Below are 18,800 nucleotides of genomic sequence, written 5' to 3' on the forward strand. Positions count from 1 at the left end.
GTGTATCCATAGGATATGTAAACATTTCAGTTTTAAAAAACCAATTAATTGTATAAAGTGACTCTTGTTTTTATACTTTTGTAATACCCCTCACATAAACCTCCAGCCTTCATTCTCTTTAAAAAATTTTTTTAATTTTTGTGGGTCAGTGAGGTTTAAGTGACTTTCCCAGGGTCACACAGCTAGTATGTGTCTGAGGTCGGATTTTAACTCAGGTCCTCCTGAATCCAGGGCCGGTGCTTTATCCACTGCACCACATTATTTTCATTTCTTAAGAGATTGTTGTGTTTCATGTCTCAAACAAAACTAGTTACTATTAAAAAGATTGGCCTTTGCTTCAGGGAGAAATTTAGTATTGTTTAAAGGAGTTTTGCAATTTCTTGAAGATAAATTCAGCACATTCTTTTTTCCTGTTTAATTTTAAATTAAATTTTATTTTAAAAAATTATCAAGCATTTTCTTCTCTCACCTCCAGAACTCTTTCCCACTTTTCTTTCCCACCCCCTCTTACCACCTCCCCCCAAGAAAGGAACAAACCATTGAAACAAATCAGCCCAATCAAGTAAAAACATTCCTGTGTCACAGTGGTTAGAGCACTGGCCCTGAATTCAGGAGGACCTGACTTCAAATCTGGCCTTAGACACTTGACACTTACTAGCTGTGTGACCCTGGACAAGTCACTTACCCTAGTTGCCTCACCAAAACAAAACAAACAAAAATTCCAATATTGCCCTTGTCCAAGATTTTCTGTTTCATTTTGTATCTTACTTCCTCTTTTTTGTTAGGGGGTAGTATTCTTTATCATCAGTCCAGTCCTTTGGAATTATGATTGGTCATTGCATTGATCAAAGTTCTTAAAGTCTTTCAGAATTATTTGTTTTGACACTGTTCATATTATAGTATAAATTTATCTCTTGGTTCTTTTCACTGCATCATTACTTATAAATCTTTCCAGGTTTCTCTGAAACAGTCTCTTTATTCATTTCTTACAATGCAATAGCATTCCATTTCATTCATAGTCCATAATTTGTTAAGCCATTCTCCCCTTGATGTCTGTGCCCTTCATTTCTAGTTCACTACCACCATAAAACAAGCTGGTATAAATATTTTGGTACATATGGATTCCTTTTCTTCTTTCCTTAATTTTTTGGGGGTATAGGCATATTAGTGATAGGACTACTATCACTAGCAATTCACAATTCAGTAACTTTTTGTATTTAGTTCCAAATTGATTTCTGGAATGGCTGTACAGATTTCACAGTTCTGTAATGATTGGAATGATGCCACCTACTGGAGACTTACTATAGGAAAGTTCTGCCATGAAGTGAAGGTCTTTGAGGGCAAGACCAGGAGTCTTTTCTTTGGCGTCAGGAAGTGATGTTTGCTGGTGGGAGGAGGAAAGGTGAGGCTGGTGCTCTCTCTTGCTCTCTTTCCTTTGGACTCTGGTGGAAAGCGGAGCTAGAAATGTGCTCTCCCTTTAATAGATAGATGAATGTAGGCCTTTCTCTCTCTCTTTACCACATTTTTATTCTCCTTAATAAATGCTTAAAAGCCTAACTCTTGCTAAAGCTTATAATTTATTGGCAGCCACTCATTAGATATTTTAGACAGACTAGCTAGAATTTTTGCCTTTAACAGTTCTATCCGTAGTGCATCAGTGTGTTTTTTTCTTTCCCACAGCCCCTACAACATTTGTTATTTTTCTCTTTTGTCATCTTTACTTTTCTTATAGATAGGTGTGAAGTTGCCTTAATTTACATTTCTCTAATTATTAGTGATTACATATTTTTATATGGTTGTTGATATTTTGAATTTCTTTGAAAATTTCAAAGATAGTTGAGTGTGAATAGAATAAAAACTTTTGATCATGAGAAGACTGTTAACAGATATAGTAGTGAGAATAGAAACCAATTCAAACATTTATTAAACAGTGGACAGAATGCTTTGCCAAGGTATTAGGGAGACAAGGATAAAAGGATTTGAAAGTCATTGTAGTAACAGTTTCTAGATTCTTAGGATTATTTTAGTAAATTAGCTCTAGAAGGTACTGTAGTGGTCAGTTAGCCAATTTCTTTCATTTTACAGATGAGGAAAATATGTTCCAGAGAGATTTTATGGATGAAGAAGAGGATGTGGCTGTATAAGGCTAAAATTCTAGCTAAACTATCTAAAATCTCTAATGAGTGGTCGCCAATAAATTAGAAGCTTTATCAAGAGTTAGACTTTTAAACATTTATTAAGGAGAATAAGAATTTGGTAAAGAGAAAGAGAAAGGCCTAGATTCCTCTATCTATTAAAGGGAGAGAGCATTCCTAGCTCTGCTCTCCGCCAGAGTCCACAGGAAAGAGAGTGAGTCAGAGCGCCAGCCTCCCCCTTCTTCCTCCCACAAGCCAACATCGCTTCCTGACACCAAAGAAAAGACACATGGTCTTGCCCTCAGAGAACTTCTCCTCATGGTGGAGCTTTCCTACAGTAAGTCTCCAGCAGGTGGCATCATTCCAATCGTTACATGGCAGAAGTTGGGGAAAGAGAAATAATACACAGAGCCAGAATGAGTAGTGAATAGTGGATAACAGAAGCTCTTCCCTCCTCCTCTACAGAGAGGGAAGATACAGTTAATAATTAAAGATGGGCAGTTAGAATTGCCCCAAAGTAGGTATAGTACAAGATGGAGGGTCAAAGGACCTGATACTTAATTGTACCAGTTAAGAAACTGTCCAGTTCTGATTGGTTTAGAACCTAGTTCTCTGTTCTTTTTTTCTTCTAAGTATTACTTCACTTGGTGGTACCTTTTCCCAAAGATTTAATTATCTTATCTATGCTGATTATTCCCCAATCTACCTATCCCACCAAAATCTATGAACCTCCAAATTCACACCTCCAATCACCTTTCAGAACTTATTTTTTCCCCAAAGCATCTCCTCTTCCAGATTTCCTTATTACTCTCTTCCCAGTCCCTCAGGCTAGAAATCTAAGAATCATTCTTGGCTCTTCACTCTCCCTCACCCCCATATCTAGTCTGTTGCCAAGACCTGTGGATTTCACCTTTGTAACATCTCTTGAATATGCCCCCCTTCTCTTCCCTGGTACTTCCTCCATTCTGGTCATATAAGACTTCATCGCCTCATGCCTGGACTATTGAAATAACTGATTTGTTGGTTAGTTTGCCACAAGGCTGTCTCCACTCCAGTGTATCCTTTAATCAGTCATCAAAGTGGTTTTCGTAAAGTGCATAGCTCCAACCAAATTATTCCCATACTTAATAAACTCTAGTGGTTCCTTGTCATCTCCAGGATGAAATATAAAATCTTCTGATATTTAAAGTCCTTCCTAACCTTGCCCTTCCTCCTCTCCCAACTTTCTAATCTTAAACCCAGTGAAACTGGACTCCTATCCCAAAAAGATACTTCATTTTTTGGCTTTGGGCATGGAATGCTCTCCTTCTTCATCCCTTGGCTCCTGACTTCCTTGACCTCTTTCAGGTCCCAACTAAAATTGTACTTTCTACAGGAAGCCTTTCCCAGTCCCTCTTAATTCTAGTGCCTTCTCTACAATTATTTCCTATTTTTCCTGTATTTATAGGCAAGCATCTATACATACTTGTTTATTTGTCATCTCCTCCATTAGATTGAGCTCCTTGAGGTCAGGGACTGCTTTTTGCCTTTCTTTGATCTCTTGGGGTATAGATTTTGTAGAAGTTGTTTAGGGTCAATAGGTATGCACAGTTTAGTAGTATTTGGGGTATAGTTCCAAATTGCTTTCCAGAGTGGCTGAACCAGTTCATAGTTATGCCAACAGTGGACACTCAATACCTATTTTCCCACAGCCCCCTCCAACATTTGTCATTTTTCTTTTTTGTCACCTTTACCAATCTGATGGGTGTGAGGTTGTACCTCAGAGTTGTTTTAATTCTTATTTCTCTAGTTATTAATAATTCAGATAGTTTTTTAAAATGACTATTGATAGGTTCTCATATTTTCCTCTGAAAACTTGCCTGTTCATCTCCTTGGACCATGTCTCAATTGAAGAATGGCTCTTACTATGAATTTTAATGTTGCTTGTATATCTTAGAAATTAGACCTATTGCTGAAAAGTTTTTACATTTTAAAAATTTTTAGACAAATTGACATTTCTTGTGCATATTATATAGTATTTTAAAGTAAGGAATTAGTATTATAAAGTAAGGGATAGGGGAAAACTGCAAAGATCATAAAGGGACATGATTAGTTCAGGCATTCAACATGTTCAGTACTTGCTATGTGCCCAGTGCTGTACTAAGGATTCAAAGAAAATCAATTAATCTTTTCCATGAAGGAGCTTATGTTCTAAACAGCATATATGTGTATTTATAAGATGTGGATAAAGTAGATACGGGGTTGATAGAAACCTATGCACTATAAAAGTGATGACTAAAGGGGGCAGCTAGGTGGTGCAGTGGATAAAGCACTGGCCTTGGATTCAAGGAGAACTTGAGTTCAAATCCAGACTCAGACACTTGATACTAGCCTGTGTGACCCTGGGCAAGTCCCTTAACCCCCCCCCCCAAAAAAAACCCAACCCTGATGACTAAAAATGATCAGAATAAAGACAATGTAATACTGGTAATTAAAATAAGGTGCCAAAAAATAAAATAAAATAAGGTGCCTCATTAACTAGTTGGTAAGCCTAAATTAGTAAGTGTACATTATTATGAATCTAAAATTTAAATCCATAATGCCTAAAAATATGTTGAAATGAAGGTCTAGCCAACTTGAAAGGTGATGGTAATCTTTTGTATCATATACTTCATGCACAGTGCCTTGCATATAGTGGATACTTTTTTGGTATCATAAGTTCAATTGGAAGGTACACTGATGATCAGCTAATTCAGTTCCTCCTTTTATAGATAAGGAGAGGTAAAGTGATTTTTGATTTGTCTTCAGTCACATGGGGAGTAAGTAGTAAAACAAGGATTCAGTTCATCATCTGTGTATGTTTACATGTATATCATTATATGCACATATATAGTATCCTTTTTACCCTGTCTGTTAAAGGTTCATTTAATTGAATTGGGGAAGAGGGGGCAGTTGAAGATGAAAGCCATCTTCAAATATTAGAAGAAATACCATGTCAAAAAGAGATTACATTTAGCAAAGACCCAATGGATGAGAACTATAAGGAGGCAGATCTTTCAATGACATGTAGCATTTACTAATTTTTTATCTGCAAAATACCGTGCTTAAGTGCTTGGATGGGGTTGTAGCATATACCCAGATAAGTAAACACTATATAGTTTTAGACATATGACTTGATAAGTTTATACACACACTCACCCCCCTATACATATATGATACTTGATAGGTTCTTGATGTGTGTGTGTGTGTGTGTGTGTGTGTGTGTGTGTGTGTGTGTAAAATATGTATATTTCAAGTAAGAGAGCTTTAACAACTGGGGTGGGTGGACTTAGGTGAGAAAAGACAGCCTTGAAGGGAGCTAGGGATTATAAGCAAAGGAAAACAAGAAGGAAAGCATTCTAGGCGAAGGGGACAACCTATGCAGATTAATGGAGGTGGCAGATGTAACATCTTGTGTGGAACATAGAGTACATAAGGGACAATAATTTGATATCAGCTTGTAATGATAATTTGGAACTAGAATATCACATTTTATCTTAGAGTAGTAGTTCAAACTTGGGGTCCATGAGCTTTTTGTTTGTTTTAGTATTCAGTAACTGTATTTCAGTGAAATGAGGTCTCTTTTTAGTACTACATATTTTATTTTATGCATTTAAAAATATTCTGATAAGGAGTTCATTGGCTTCATAAGATTGCCCATGGGGATGATGAAAAAAAAAGTTAAGAACCCTTGTCCTTGAGACAAGTAGGAACTATTGGAAATCATTGAGTGGGATGACATAGTCTGTACTTTAGGAATATCAATTTGACAACTCTTTGGGGAATCAGAGATTGCAGTAAAGAGAGACTAGGAAAATCACTTCAGAAGTTATTCAGGTGAAAGTTGATGAAAGCCTGAACTTAGGTGATAGAGAGAAGGGGACCCTTTTGAGAGGGATTGTACAAATAGCATCAATAGAGCCTGGAAAATGATTTGATATAGAAAGTAAGAGAAAATGAATAATTGAAGATGACCCTAAAGTTGAAAACCTAGATGACTACAAAATTAAAAATGGGGTAGGGGAGGTTTGAGGGGAAATCAGTTCTGTTTTGGACGTGTTGAATTTGAGTTGCTTACATGCAGTGCAGGTGCTGAATTTGAGTTGCTTACATACAGGTGGTGTTCAGCACTTAGTTGATGGGGAATTCTAGCTCTCATGAGGAGAAAATGGGGTTGATGGTGTCTAATATTAGAATTGTTAAGGGCCTTTAGAATTGCTAAGACAGTAATGTATATAGATAGCATATAAGGAGGACTGTGAGACCAGCCTAAAGATGAAAGTATATATCATGTTATAGTGGGAATAAAATCCTACCTCTGTCTTTTTTTTTCTTTTCTTCCTTTTGCGACCTTTGTACAAGTCACTTAATACTTTCACTGGGCTGATTTCCTCATCTGTAAAATGAGGGAGTTCCAAATGGCCTTTGAGATCCCTTACTGCTTTAGATCTGTGCTTCTGTAAAGTTGAATTAGGATGGGGCTAGATAATAAACGGTTTTAAGACCACATCTGAGTTTAGATTCAGTGTTGTGGCACAATGGTGTCAAATTTAAATAGAAGCAGGAGCCACTTACTGAACATAAGCATCCTTCTGGGACATACATTGACTTCATTAAAAAATATAATGTTGCCTACATTTTATGGTATTTTTATTTAGTAATTTTCCCCCCAGTTACATTTTAATCTTGTTTGGGCTGCCTTTGTGGGTCACATGTTTGATACCTGTTATAGGAAACGGAGCTATTTGTAGACCCGTTGTCAAAGGAATGACATAATATGATAATCAAAGGAGTGACATGATATGATAATTTAGATTTAAGAAAGATTATTCTGGGGGTAGCTAGGTGGCGCAGTGGGTAAAGCACCAGCCCTGGATTCAGGAGGACCTGAGTTCAAACATGGCCCCAGACATTTAATACTTACTAGCTGTGTGACCCTGGGCAAGTCACTTTAACCCCAATTGCCTCACCAAAAAAAAAAAAAAAAGATTATTCTACCACAACTATGCAAGTAGGTTGGAGGCAAAAGAGATTACATATATGTATCTACATACACACAAAATTCCTTATTTGAATGTAAGGTTCTAGAAAGCAGGGACTTGTTTTGGTTTTTGTGTGGTGGGGCAATCAGGGCTGGTGCTTTATCCACTGTACCACCTAGCTGCCCTGTCATAGTACTTTGTATCTCTTCTGTACTTATTACAGTGGATGTAGTGTGTATTAGTAGATAAGAGTGTTGGCCTCAAAAACATAATACAAACAGCTATCTATAAACAAAATCTATATAGGATAACCTGGAATTTATTACAGATGGAAGACTCTAGAGTTAGCTTCTTAAACTGGGTCCCTACTCTATATGGGGTTGTGTAACTGAATGTGGGGTTCATGAAAAATTTGACAATAGTAAAAAGTTACATATACCTATTTTACACACACACACACACACACACACACACACACACACACACACACACACACACACCCAGGGTTGCATAAAAATTTCTCAGGTGAAAAGGGGTCATGAGTGGAAAGTTTAAAAAGCCTTCTTCTAGACCAGCAGTTCTCCAAGGGTAGCCTGGGGGGCCCTTGATGGACCCTGAAATTCTCAAAGATGGTCCTTGAGGTTAAAACTTTTCACAATAATACTAATTTGTTTTAATTTCTAACATGGTAAATATTGATAAATATAACCTACATAAGCAAAAACTCTTTGGTGGGTCTTCAATAATTTTTAAGAGTATAAAGTAGAGGGGGCAGCCAGGTGGCACAGTGGATAAAGTACTGGCCCTGGATTCAGGAGGACCTGGGTTCAAGTCTGGCCTCAGACACTTGACACTTACTAGCTGTGTGACCCTGGGCAAGTCACTTAACCCTCATTGCCCTGCAAAAAAAAAAGAAAGAAAGAAAGAAAAGAAAAAGAGTATAAAGTGAGCCTAAGACCAAGAAGTTTCAGAATTGCTTAGGTACAGTATCTACATGGTGATGTGTATAACAGTTCTGTATATCTAGCTACACAAATGTCCACTTGTTGACAGACTGCTTTAGGAAAATCTCTAATACTACAAGTGGCCATTAATGTGTTTATTGAATGACACATCTAGGAATAGAAGACTCCTTAAAAGTGCATCTTTCCCCCTGAGTTTTTAAAATGCCTTTGATGAAGAAAGAATTAATGTTGGTTATTTGCACAAGACTTCTGACTAATTGTTTTAGAATTCCTACTAGCTGATTTTAAGATCCAGAAATAAACTACTTGTTACTATCTAGAGTTGACCTTTAAAGTTAGGAGAACACTGGCAATTTTGATAATTGTTTTTTAAAAATCTGACCATTTGTAATTTTGACTACTAAAAAATCATTATTTAAAAAACTTGAGTACCCAAAATTATGACAGGTTTACTTTATAGATATCTGTTTGGGAAAAATTCATGGCTTTTTCTGAACAAACAATTTTTTTTTTCTGATTAATTTTTTTGTTCTGTTTGTCCTACCAGAGATGTTGGTTGCAAGTTTTGGAAAACAGCCATTTCTGTTTAATACAACTTTGTAAATCTTCCACAAGATTCCTTGGAAATAGCGTGCACTTGTGATGGACCATAGGAATACTGCTATGTTAGGAGTGGGTTCCGACTCCGAAGGATTTGCAAGAAAGAGTCCCTCTGCCATCAACACTGGAACACTGGTTAGTAAGAGAGAAGTGGAACTAGAGAATAGCACTAAGGAGGAAGAGGACCTTTGGAGGCGGAATCGGGACAGAAATATTGAGACAGGGAAAAACGATGGTTTGACTGATGCACAGCAACAGTTTTCTGTGAAAGAAACAAACTTTTCAGAGGGAAACTTAAAGTTGAAAATTGGCCTCCAGGCTAAGAGAACTAAAAAGCCTCCTAAAAACTTGGAGAACTATGTGTGTCGACCTGCCATAAAAACAAGCATTAAGCATCCAAGGAAAGCACTGAAAAGTGGGAAGATGACAGATGAAAAAAATGAACTTTGCCCTTCAAAACGAGTAAGTAGGATTCTTCAGATTTGAATTTCTTGTCTCCAGTGGTAATCTGTGACTTCATCTATTGATTTCTATAAAACCACATATTTTGTACATTTCAACAAACATATGAAGTCCATTAATTATCTCCAGTTCTCAGGCAGCGTAAGCAGTGTGTTCAAGAGTATTAAAGATTTGGGAATTTGTATGTATGTAGTGTATTATATATAGAAATATAAATGTGCATATCCTATACACTCGTGGCAGATATTGAGGCATAGTACTCAGTTCCTTCCATTGTTTTTCTATACTTATGAATGGGATCAGATAATGTTTCATTTTACTTGTTTTCCGTTGGGGACAATGTTGGGAATATATTCCCTCATTGCAAAACACCATATATGTTACACATTGGAAGAGGGGAGAAAAAGTAGGTTTAACATTTGAACAGAAATCTTAACCTTACTGACTGAATTTGTGATATATCTAGATTTTACTATTAGAGTAAGGTTAAGCTGTATTCTCTTCTTTGGTATATTGCCAGAAATCATAAAGATGCCAGACTTTAAAAGCTTTGTTTTTTATACTTATACAGAATGGTTAATGTAATAAAAGAACTTTTTTCCATTAGTATTATCAGCTGTTATTTAGTAAAATAGAAATAGTGAAACATTCTTTTTGGGGGGAGACAGCTAGCCTTAAAATAATGGGTAGCATTCATATAGCATTTTAAATTTTACCAAGTGCTTCAAAAATATTCTTTTTTCCTCACAACTTGGAAGATAGATGCTATTATTATTCCCATTTTATAGATGGAGAAACTGAGGCACATAGAAGTAAATTGACTTGTCTAGTATCACACAACTAACTAGTGTTAGTTTTTATTTTTATTATATTTTATTAAAAAAATATTTATTTAGAATTTCCCCCAAGTTACATGTGGGAAAAAACCCATTTTTTTCACATTGATTTTCTTCCTCCCTCCTTCCTCACCCCTCCCTAAGAAACCAAGCAATTCAGTATAAGTTATACATGTGCAGTCATGGAAAACATCATCACATTAGTCAGGTTGTGAAAGAAAACAGACAAAATAACTTTAGAAAGAGGAACTAAGAAAAAAATTATACTTCAATCTGCATACAGATACCATCAGTTCTTTCTCTGTTGATGGTTTGCATTTTTCATATTCCCTTCTGATAGCATCCTGCTCATCATTTCTCTATCCTATTCCCTCCCCTTGATATTTACTCTTATTTTCTATCTTCTTTCACCCTATCTCTCCTCAAAAGTGTTTTGCTTTTTACTTCCCCTTACCCCAATCTGCCCTCCCTTCCTTTACCTCTCCCCACCTTATCCCCTTCCCCTCCCACTTTCCCTCAGGGCAAGATATATTACTATGCCCACTTGCATATATGTTATTCCCTCTTTGAGCCAATTTTGATGAGAGGCTTACTCACTCCCCCACTCCTTCCCCATCTTCCCCTCTATTCCATAAGCTTTTTCTTGTTTCTTTTATGTGAGCTACTGTACCACATTCCCCTTCTGCCTTTCCCTTGCTTGCAGTGCATTCCTCTTACTCCTTAACTTTATTTTAAAGATGTCATCATGGATCAGCTAGGTGACACAGTGGACAAAGCACCATGCCTGGACCCAGGAGGCTCTGAGCCCAAATCTGGCCCTAGATATAAGTCTCCTGATCTTGCCTGCCTCACAAAAAAAGAAAAAGGATAACCAAAAAATAAATTCTTTACAGATATCATCCCATCATAATCAATTCACACCTGTGCCCTCTGTCTAAGTACATTACTTTTAGCTGCCCTAATACTGAGAAAGTTCTTATGAGTTAGAAGTATTATCTTCCCATGTAGGAATGTAAACAGTTTAACCTTTTAATATCCCTCATGATTTCTTTTTCCTGTTTACCTTCAAAGCTTCTCTAGGGCTAACTAGTGTTTAAGTTTGGATTTGAACTCCAGTCTTCCTGACTCTTGGGCCAGCATTCTCTCTGCTGAGCCTATTTTCATAATATTTTTAGAGATGGTAATAACAATGTTTTCTTCCTTTGGCAGTCAATTAACATACCTTCCCATATCTTACTTTTTGTGGCATTAAGACTGTATGGGATCTGGAGCAGCTAGGTGGTGCAGTGGATGAAACACTGGCCCTGGATTTAGGAGGACCTGAGTTCAAATCCATCCTCAGATACTTGACACACTTACTAGCTGTGTGACCCTGGGCAAGTCACTTAACCCTCATTGCCCCACAAAACAGAACAAACAAGGACTGTATAGGATTTATTTCCCTTTCATCTTGCTCAATGCCTTGTATAACATAGGCACGTAATGAATATTTGACTTTTTAAAAATTTTGAGATGTGTTATTGAAGTTACCACTGGAATTGAAAACCAGGATAGGAGTTAGAAAAACTAGATTATAGTATCCTGCTTGGTCTTGGAGTCAGAAATACCAGAGTTCAAAATGCCTAAAGTATTTTAATAGCTTTATGTCCCTGGGCAAGTCATTTAACATCTCAACCTGAGTTTTCTCATATATAAAATGGAAGGGATTTATGAGAATGAAATGAGCTAACATGGCATCAAATAAGTAAATTAATTTAGACAGGATTGTCATTTTTATTATATTGCCTCTGTCTACCCTAAGCAATTAAAATTTTTCCTGTTGTTTAAATCTGATTTTATTTGTGTGAAAAGTGTTTTATAGTTGTGTTCATATAGTTCCTGGGTTTTTCTTGGCAGGTAGATTCCCAAGTATTTTATTATTTTATTTTATTTTAGCAGGGGAATGAGGGTTAAATGACTTACCCAGGGTCACACAGCTGGTAAGTGTTAAGTGTCTGAGGTTGAATTTGAACTCAGGTCCTCCTGAATCCAGGGCTGGTGCTTTATCCACTATGCCACCAACCCTGCCAAGTATTTTATATTGTCTATAGTTATTTTAAATGGAATTCCTCTTTCTACTTCTTGCTGCTGAGCTTTGTTGGTGATAGAAATGCTGATGACTTATGTGGGTTTATTTTCTATCCTGAAACTTTGCTAAAGTTAATAATTTCAAGTAGTTTTTTAGTTGAGTCTCTAAGATTTTTTAAGTATAACATCATTACCATCTGCAAAGAGTAATAGATTTGTTTCCTCGTTGCATGTTTTAATTCCTTTAATTTCTTTTTTTTTCTTATCTGTAGCTAACATTTCTAGTGCAATATTAAATAATAGAGGTGATAATGGGCATCCTTGCTTTACTCCTGATTTTATTGGGAGGATTTCTTGAAATGAGCTAAGATGTGAAGTGTTTTGTAAACTTTAAAGTTCTTTTTAAAATGCTAGTTATCATCGTCATTATCATCATTTATTCTTTGACTCATTTTCCTCCTCTATAAAGGGAGTATGTCTTAGCCTCTGTTATTTGAAATTTACTGAAGATGACTTGATAGCTTTTAGAAGGAAAGGTGATAGCCTAGAGTTTTGTCTCCTTTTACATTTTGTCTCTAGGATTATACTCAAATGAATATCCTCTTTAAAAATCTAAGGGAAGAAGATTCTTCTGTCTCCCTTGGTAACTTGTTTTTGTGTTTTGTAACCCTCTTAGACAATGCAGAAGATATGGTTTTGTACCAAGAGTTTTCCCTCTTGAGGATTTCTATTATTTTTTACTTGTACACATTGTGTTTATCTACTAGCTGTGTGGCCCTGGGCAAGTCCCTTAACCCCAATTGCCTCACCAAAAAAACCCACCCCAAAACAAATTGTGTGTACCTTAAAACAAAAACAAACAAAAAACCAAGTAGTATGTATCCTGTCAGCTTGCATCTGTGGGGTGCCTTCTGTGATTTCCAGTGGGAGGGCACCCATGTCTACAACAAGAAAGTCATGGATTATTATTATGTCAGCGTGCTCTGATTTTGAAAATAAGAGTTTGTAATATAATATTCTTTTTTTTTTTTTTTTTGCGGGGCCAGGGGAGTTAAATGACTTGCCCAGCATCACACAGCTAGTAAGTGTCAAGTGTCTGAAGCCAGATTTGAACTCAGGTACTCCTGAATCCAGGGCCGGTGCTTTATCCACTGTGCCACCAGCTGCCCCCTGATAATATGCCTTTCTAACAACAACAACAAAAAGCTTTTTAAGATTTAAAAATTCATATGTTTAATTGGGTTGGTGGGAATTAAACCAGGGAAAGGTTAGGAAATTCTTTTTTTTTTTTTTTTTTTTTGGCAGGGCAATGGGGGTTAAGTGACTTGCCCAGGGTCACACAGCTGGTAAGTGTCAAGTGTCTGAGGCCAGATTTGAACTCAGGTACTCCTGAATCTAGGGCCGGTGCTTTATTCACTGCGCCACCTAGCCACCCCAGGAAATTCTAAGAAAGTATTTAATTTCCCATTTCTTTGACCTTACGAACCGTTCCTAGTCCTCATCTATATCCAGAAGAATAGAGATGAGAAATAACATTTACTTTGAACACTTTTTCTCCCAACTCTATGGTTTCTTTTTATCTTATTTCAGTCATTTATCTTTCTCAGGGTGATTTTTCTTGATTTCTACATGAGACTTCTACATTTTCTTTATCAGGATGCAAATACTTTAAAATTATAAATGTTTCTTTTATTTTACATGTTTATTGATGTATTTTTACAAATTATGAGCTCCCTGATATCTTTGAATAGATGCTAGGAAAGGGATAGCAACTTCTTTATCCCCAAATACCATCTGTGAGGGTTTAAGTAATGCTATCAGCAGGAGGTTTAAGGTATAGAAGAAAAAATAAGCAAAAAAAAAAAAAAGAGTGGGAAAATGAAGTATAAAGGCTAATTAATGAACCCTCACCTGCTTCAGCTACCATAGACTGCCTATTGTCCCCTACTATATAGCTGGACATTGGAATAATAGCACCCTCCCACAGTAGTTTGCTAAATAGCACCTTAGTGGTTTATAATAGGTCTTTTTAAACTATTTCCTCTCTCAATCCCTTTTTGCCTGAGAAGTTTTTGCACGATCCTGGCTATATAGGTATAAAATAGGTATACATAACCTTTTACTGCTGCCAAATTTTTCGCAAACCCCACATTCATTTATGCTACCCTAAATGAGATAATACTCACGTTTAAGAAGCTTTGGTTTATAAGAGTTCAAATTTTTTCAAAAGTATCTTTACCAGCTACCCTTACCTTTGATTGTAGATGCTTAACCTAATAGAATACACTCATATGAAATTAGTTGTGGTTTTTTCACAGCATCAATAAAACTAACATCTTATGCCATCAATTCCTCAATGTTGATAACTAGTGAGGTACCCTTGATAAATGACTGAGGTTATTTTCCCCCTTAAGCAAATGTCAGAAGAAGATATGAGATCAGTAAAATAATCTCATTCTCATAATTCTGTTCCTAGTTTAAAGATCCTATTAGAATAAAATTGACAATAAATAAATAGAAAATGTATGTTTTTAGATTGTTTTAGGAAGCAGAATTTCTCCTGTTGGAGATATTAGTACAGTCAGATTCTTTAGTTTGGGATTTTAAAAAGAAGGAAAACCAAATTCAGACTAGTTTTTTTCTGGAATACTCTTTGTAGTGATTTTGATTCCAAACAATTTATGCTTAATATAGTATTGTTTATCTTCTGAGGAAAATGGAATTTTTTGTGAAAAATATAGTAAAATATGTTATACAACTCATGATCAGGAAGCAGAATATTCTGGTTTATAATAAGACAGTTGCCATAAAATACCATGTTTACCAGTTTTTTGGTGAATAATGATATAAAATATTAAAATTATACACAACAGAATAAAATTATACAGAATTTTATATTTTATTTAGAAGGCTCTTTATGGTCTTTGTAAGTTTAGTATCAGCTTTATGGATGTCATATAATACATATATTGAAGTTTTCTATTTAATGCAGTGCCAGATAACAGAATTTATTACACTTTCAAAATTTGATGTGAGTGAGAAATTTTTATTTGATCTACTTTAGCTTTGTGGGGGGGGGGCAGTTGGTGTTAAGTGACTTGCCCGGGGTCACACAGCTAGTAAGTGTCAAATGTCTGAGGCTGGATTTGAACTGAGGTACTCCTGACTCCAGGGCCGGTGCTCTATCCACTGTGCCACCTAGCTACCCCCTACTTTAGCTTTAAAATGAAAGCAGTTTCCTTTGCCACTGTCTTGATTGGTAAATACTTGAAATTTCAGCATTTCTGAACTCACATTATCTAGGCACTAGAATAGGATTAAAATTAACAGCTTGAATTGTTGATATTTGTAATTCAGGGACAGAGTGGTTTAATTTGACTGGAGTGTAGACTGCACAGAGGGGAAGGTAGAGTAGTGTCAAATTAAAGGCTTAATACCAAGAAGAGGGCTTGAATTTTACTTGGGAATGTAATAGGTAGCATTAAAGATTTTTAAGTTGAGGCATGATGTAACCAGATTTATATAGAAAAATACTAATCTGGCAGCAGAATAAAGGATAATTGTGAAGGGTTAGAGAATTAAGGTAGAAAAATATATTAGGAGGCTACCTTACTAGTCTAGGCATAATAAGTGGTAATAAGTACTTTGGATTAGATAGTAGCAGTAGAAATAGAGAAAGTTGAATATGAGACATTGAAGAAATATAATTGACATCACCTAGTAACTGACTGGATATGAGGGACAAGAAGGAAAAAGAAAGGTCAAAGATAACATTCTGGTTTTAAAATGGAAGCTTTGTTGAAATGATAATGCCACTCACAGTGAAATAGTGAAATCAGGAAGACCTTGGATTTGTTGAGTTTGAGGTGCCATTAGGATATAAAACCACTAGTAGGCCTATACCCTTGATGTTCTTGAACTATTTTTCCTCCAAATTAATTTTGTTATTAGTTTTTCTAGTTCTGTAAAACAGTTCTTTGGTAGTTTGCTTAGTATGGCACTGAATAAGTAAATGAATTTAGGTAATGTTGTCATTTTTATTCTACTGGCTTGACCTACCCATGACAATAGTTCTTCATTTGTTAGGAAAAAAAGTGTTTTGTAATTATATTCATATAGTGCTTGAATTTTGTCTTGGCAGGTAGACTCCCAAGTATTTTATATTGTCTGCAATTATTTTAAATAGAAATCTCTTTCTTTCTTTTCTTGGTGAGGGGGGTGTGTGTGTATGTATAAATGTATGTATATGGGGACAGCTAGGTGGTGCAGTGGATAAAGCACCAGCCCTGGATTCAGGAGGACCTGAGTTCAAAGCCAGCCTCGGACACTTAACCCCAATTGCCTCACCCCCCCCCAAAAAAATGTATGTGTGTGTGTATGTGCTGATGATTTATGTAAGTTTATTTTATATCTTGCAATTGCTAAATTGTTTCTACTAGTTTTTTAGTTGTTTCTCTTGTTCTTTTAAGTATACTATCATATTATCCGCAGAACATGATAGTTTTATTTCCCAGTTGACTTTTTATTTCTTCAATTTCATTTTTCTTGCCTTTTTGCTATAGCTAGCATTTTTAGTATAACATTGAATAATAATGGTGACATTACTCATGATCTTATTGGAGAGGCTTCTAGTTTATCCTTATTAGAGATAATGTTGCTCTTGATTTTAGAAACATAATATTTAAGAAAAAGCTCCATTTATTCCTACGCTTTCTAGCATTTTTAATAAGAATAGTTGTTATATTTTGTCAAAAACATTTTATTTTTTCTGTCTGTTTTTGTTATTGATATGGACAATTATGTGTATAGTTTTCCTTATATTGAACCAGCCCTGCATTCTTGGTATAAATCCAGTGTGGTCATAGTTTATGGTCTTTGTGATTTATTTCTGTAGTTTCCTTGCTAGTACTTTATTTAAAATTTTTGTATCAATATTCAGTAGAGAATTTTTGCCCCTTTCTAATCTGGCTTCCTCATAAGTGAGTAACAAATGTTTATTATGGATAGTTATATAGTATTTCCAAGTTTGCAAAATGCTTTGTCTCATTTGGTGCTTATAGCTGCTTTAGAAGATAGGTGCTATTATTATCCCTGTTTTATAGATGAGAAAATGGAGGCAGACATGAAGTGACTTGTCCAGGGTTACAAAACTAATAAGTGTCTGAGACAGGATTTGAACTCTTTTTTCTGATTCCAAGTATAGCATTGTATCCCCTGCACCACCTCGCTACTGCTAGGTACTTTACCATTTATCTTACTTATTAAGAACTTGTTATATAATAGCGAGCATAAAACAGAGAAAGGCAGAAACAGTCTCTGTTCTCAATGAGGTCACATTCTGATGCCAACAACTATTTAAAAGATACAAACAGAATAAATTGTAGTTTATCTCTCACGGAAGGCTCTAGAGAAGTGGTTTTCAAAGTGTGGTCCTATGTTCCCTAAGGATCCCTGAGATCTTTTCAGGGGTCTGAAAGGTCATAACTATTTTTGGAATAATATTAAGACATTTAAATTTCTAATACAGCAATATCAATAGATAGAACCCATATAAGCAAAAGTTCTTCATCAGGTCCTCAGTAATTTTTAAGAGGTTAAAGGAATCCTGGGTCCAAAAAGTTTGGGAACTTCTGCCCTAGAGCATATGCCAGGAAAGGCTTCTTTCTGAAGATTGGATTTTAGCTGAGACTTGAAGGAAGCCAGGAAAACCAAGAGGCAGAGATGAGAAGGTAGAGCATTCTAGGCATGGGGGACATGCCAATGAAAACAGTGTCAGGAGATGAAATGTCTTGTTCAAGGAATAACTAGGAGGCCAGTGTCACTTGTAATAGATTGGAGGGAAAAAGACTGGAAAGGAAGGAAGGGATTAGATTATGAAGGACTTTAAAAACTAAACACAGGATTTTATTTTTGATCCTGTAGTTTATTGACTTATGGGTGAGACCTGCATTTTAGGAAGTACTTTGGTAGTTTAGTGGAAGATGAACTGGAGTAGGGAGAGACTTGAAGTAGGGAGACCAATCAGAAGGCTATTGCAATAATCTAAATAGGAGGTGATGAGATCCTGTACCAGAGTGGTGACAGTATCAAGGGAGAAATGTATAGGAGAAATGTCTTTTCTCCCCCTGTGCCAACCAAGGAGAGATGTCTTGAAGGTAGAATTGACAGGACTTGGCAATAGATTGGATATTGGTAGGGGAGGAATGAGACAGTTGAAGATGAGACCTGGTCTGAACTGGTCTGGTGGTTGTTCCCCCAACAATAAGGAAGTTAGATTTGGTTTGTATCTCAAAGAGATTATAAAAAAGGGAAAAGGACCCACATGTACAAAAATATTTTTAGCAACTCTTTTGTAGTGGCTAAAGATTGGAAATTGAGGGTATTTAGTTGGGGAATGGTTGAAGAAGTTGTGGTATATTAATATAATGGAATACTATTGTGCTATAAGAAATGATGAGCAGATGGATATTGGGAAAGACTTACATGGACTGATGTTGAATGAAGTGAGCAAAACCAGGAGAACATTGTACACAGTAACACTGTGCAATGATCAACTTAGCACTTCTCAGCAATACAATGGTCCAAGACAATTGCAAAAGACTCATGATGGAAAATGCTCTCTGCATCCAGAGAACAAACTAAGAAGTCTGAATGCAGATAAAAGCATGTATTTTCACTTTTTTGTTTGTTTTTTTTTTCCTTTGTATTTCCCTTTTATTCTGATTCTTGTTTCAC

The 18,800-nt window shown here is 36.0% G+C and overlaps 1 protein-coding gene across 3 annotated transcripts in view; it reads left to right on the plus strand.

The window, feature by feature from the left end:
• ASH1L (ASH1 like histone lysine methyltransferase) overlaps window positions 1-18,800 on the plus strand; it is a 231,182-nt gene that overhangs the window by 40,055 nt on the left and 172,327 nt on the right. For all 3 annotated transcript variants that reach the window (XM_044002148.1, XM_044002147.1, XM_044002149.1), the window contains exon 2: window positions 8,648-9,162. In XM_044002148.1, the coding sequence (XP_043858083.1) occupies window positions 8,743-9,162 (420 nt within the window). In that variant the 5' untranslated portion in view covers window positions 8,648-8,742. The remainder of the gene's footprint in view (window positions 1-8,647; window positions 9,163-18,800) is intronic.

The sequence above is a fragment of the Dromiciops gliroides genome, chromosome 4, assembly GCF_019393635.1.
Source record: "Dromiciops gliroides isolate mDroGli1 chromosome 4, mDroGli1.pri, whole genome shotgun sequence".
Lineage (NCBI taxonomy): Eukaryota > Metazoa > Chordata > Mammalia > Microbiotheria > Microbiotheriidae > Dromiciops > Dromiciops gliroides.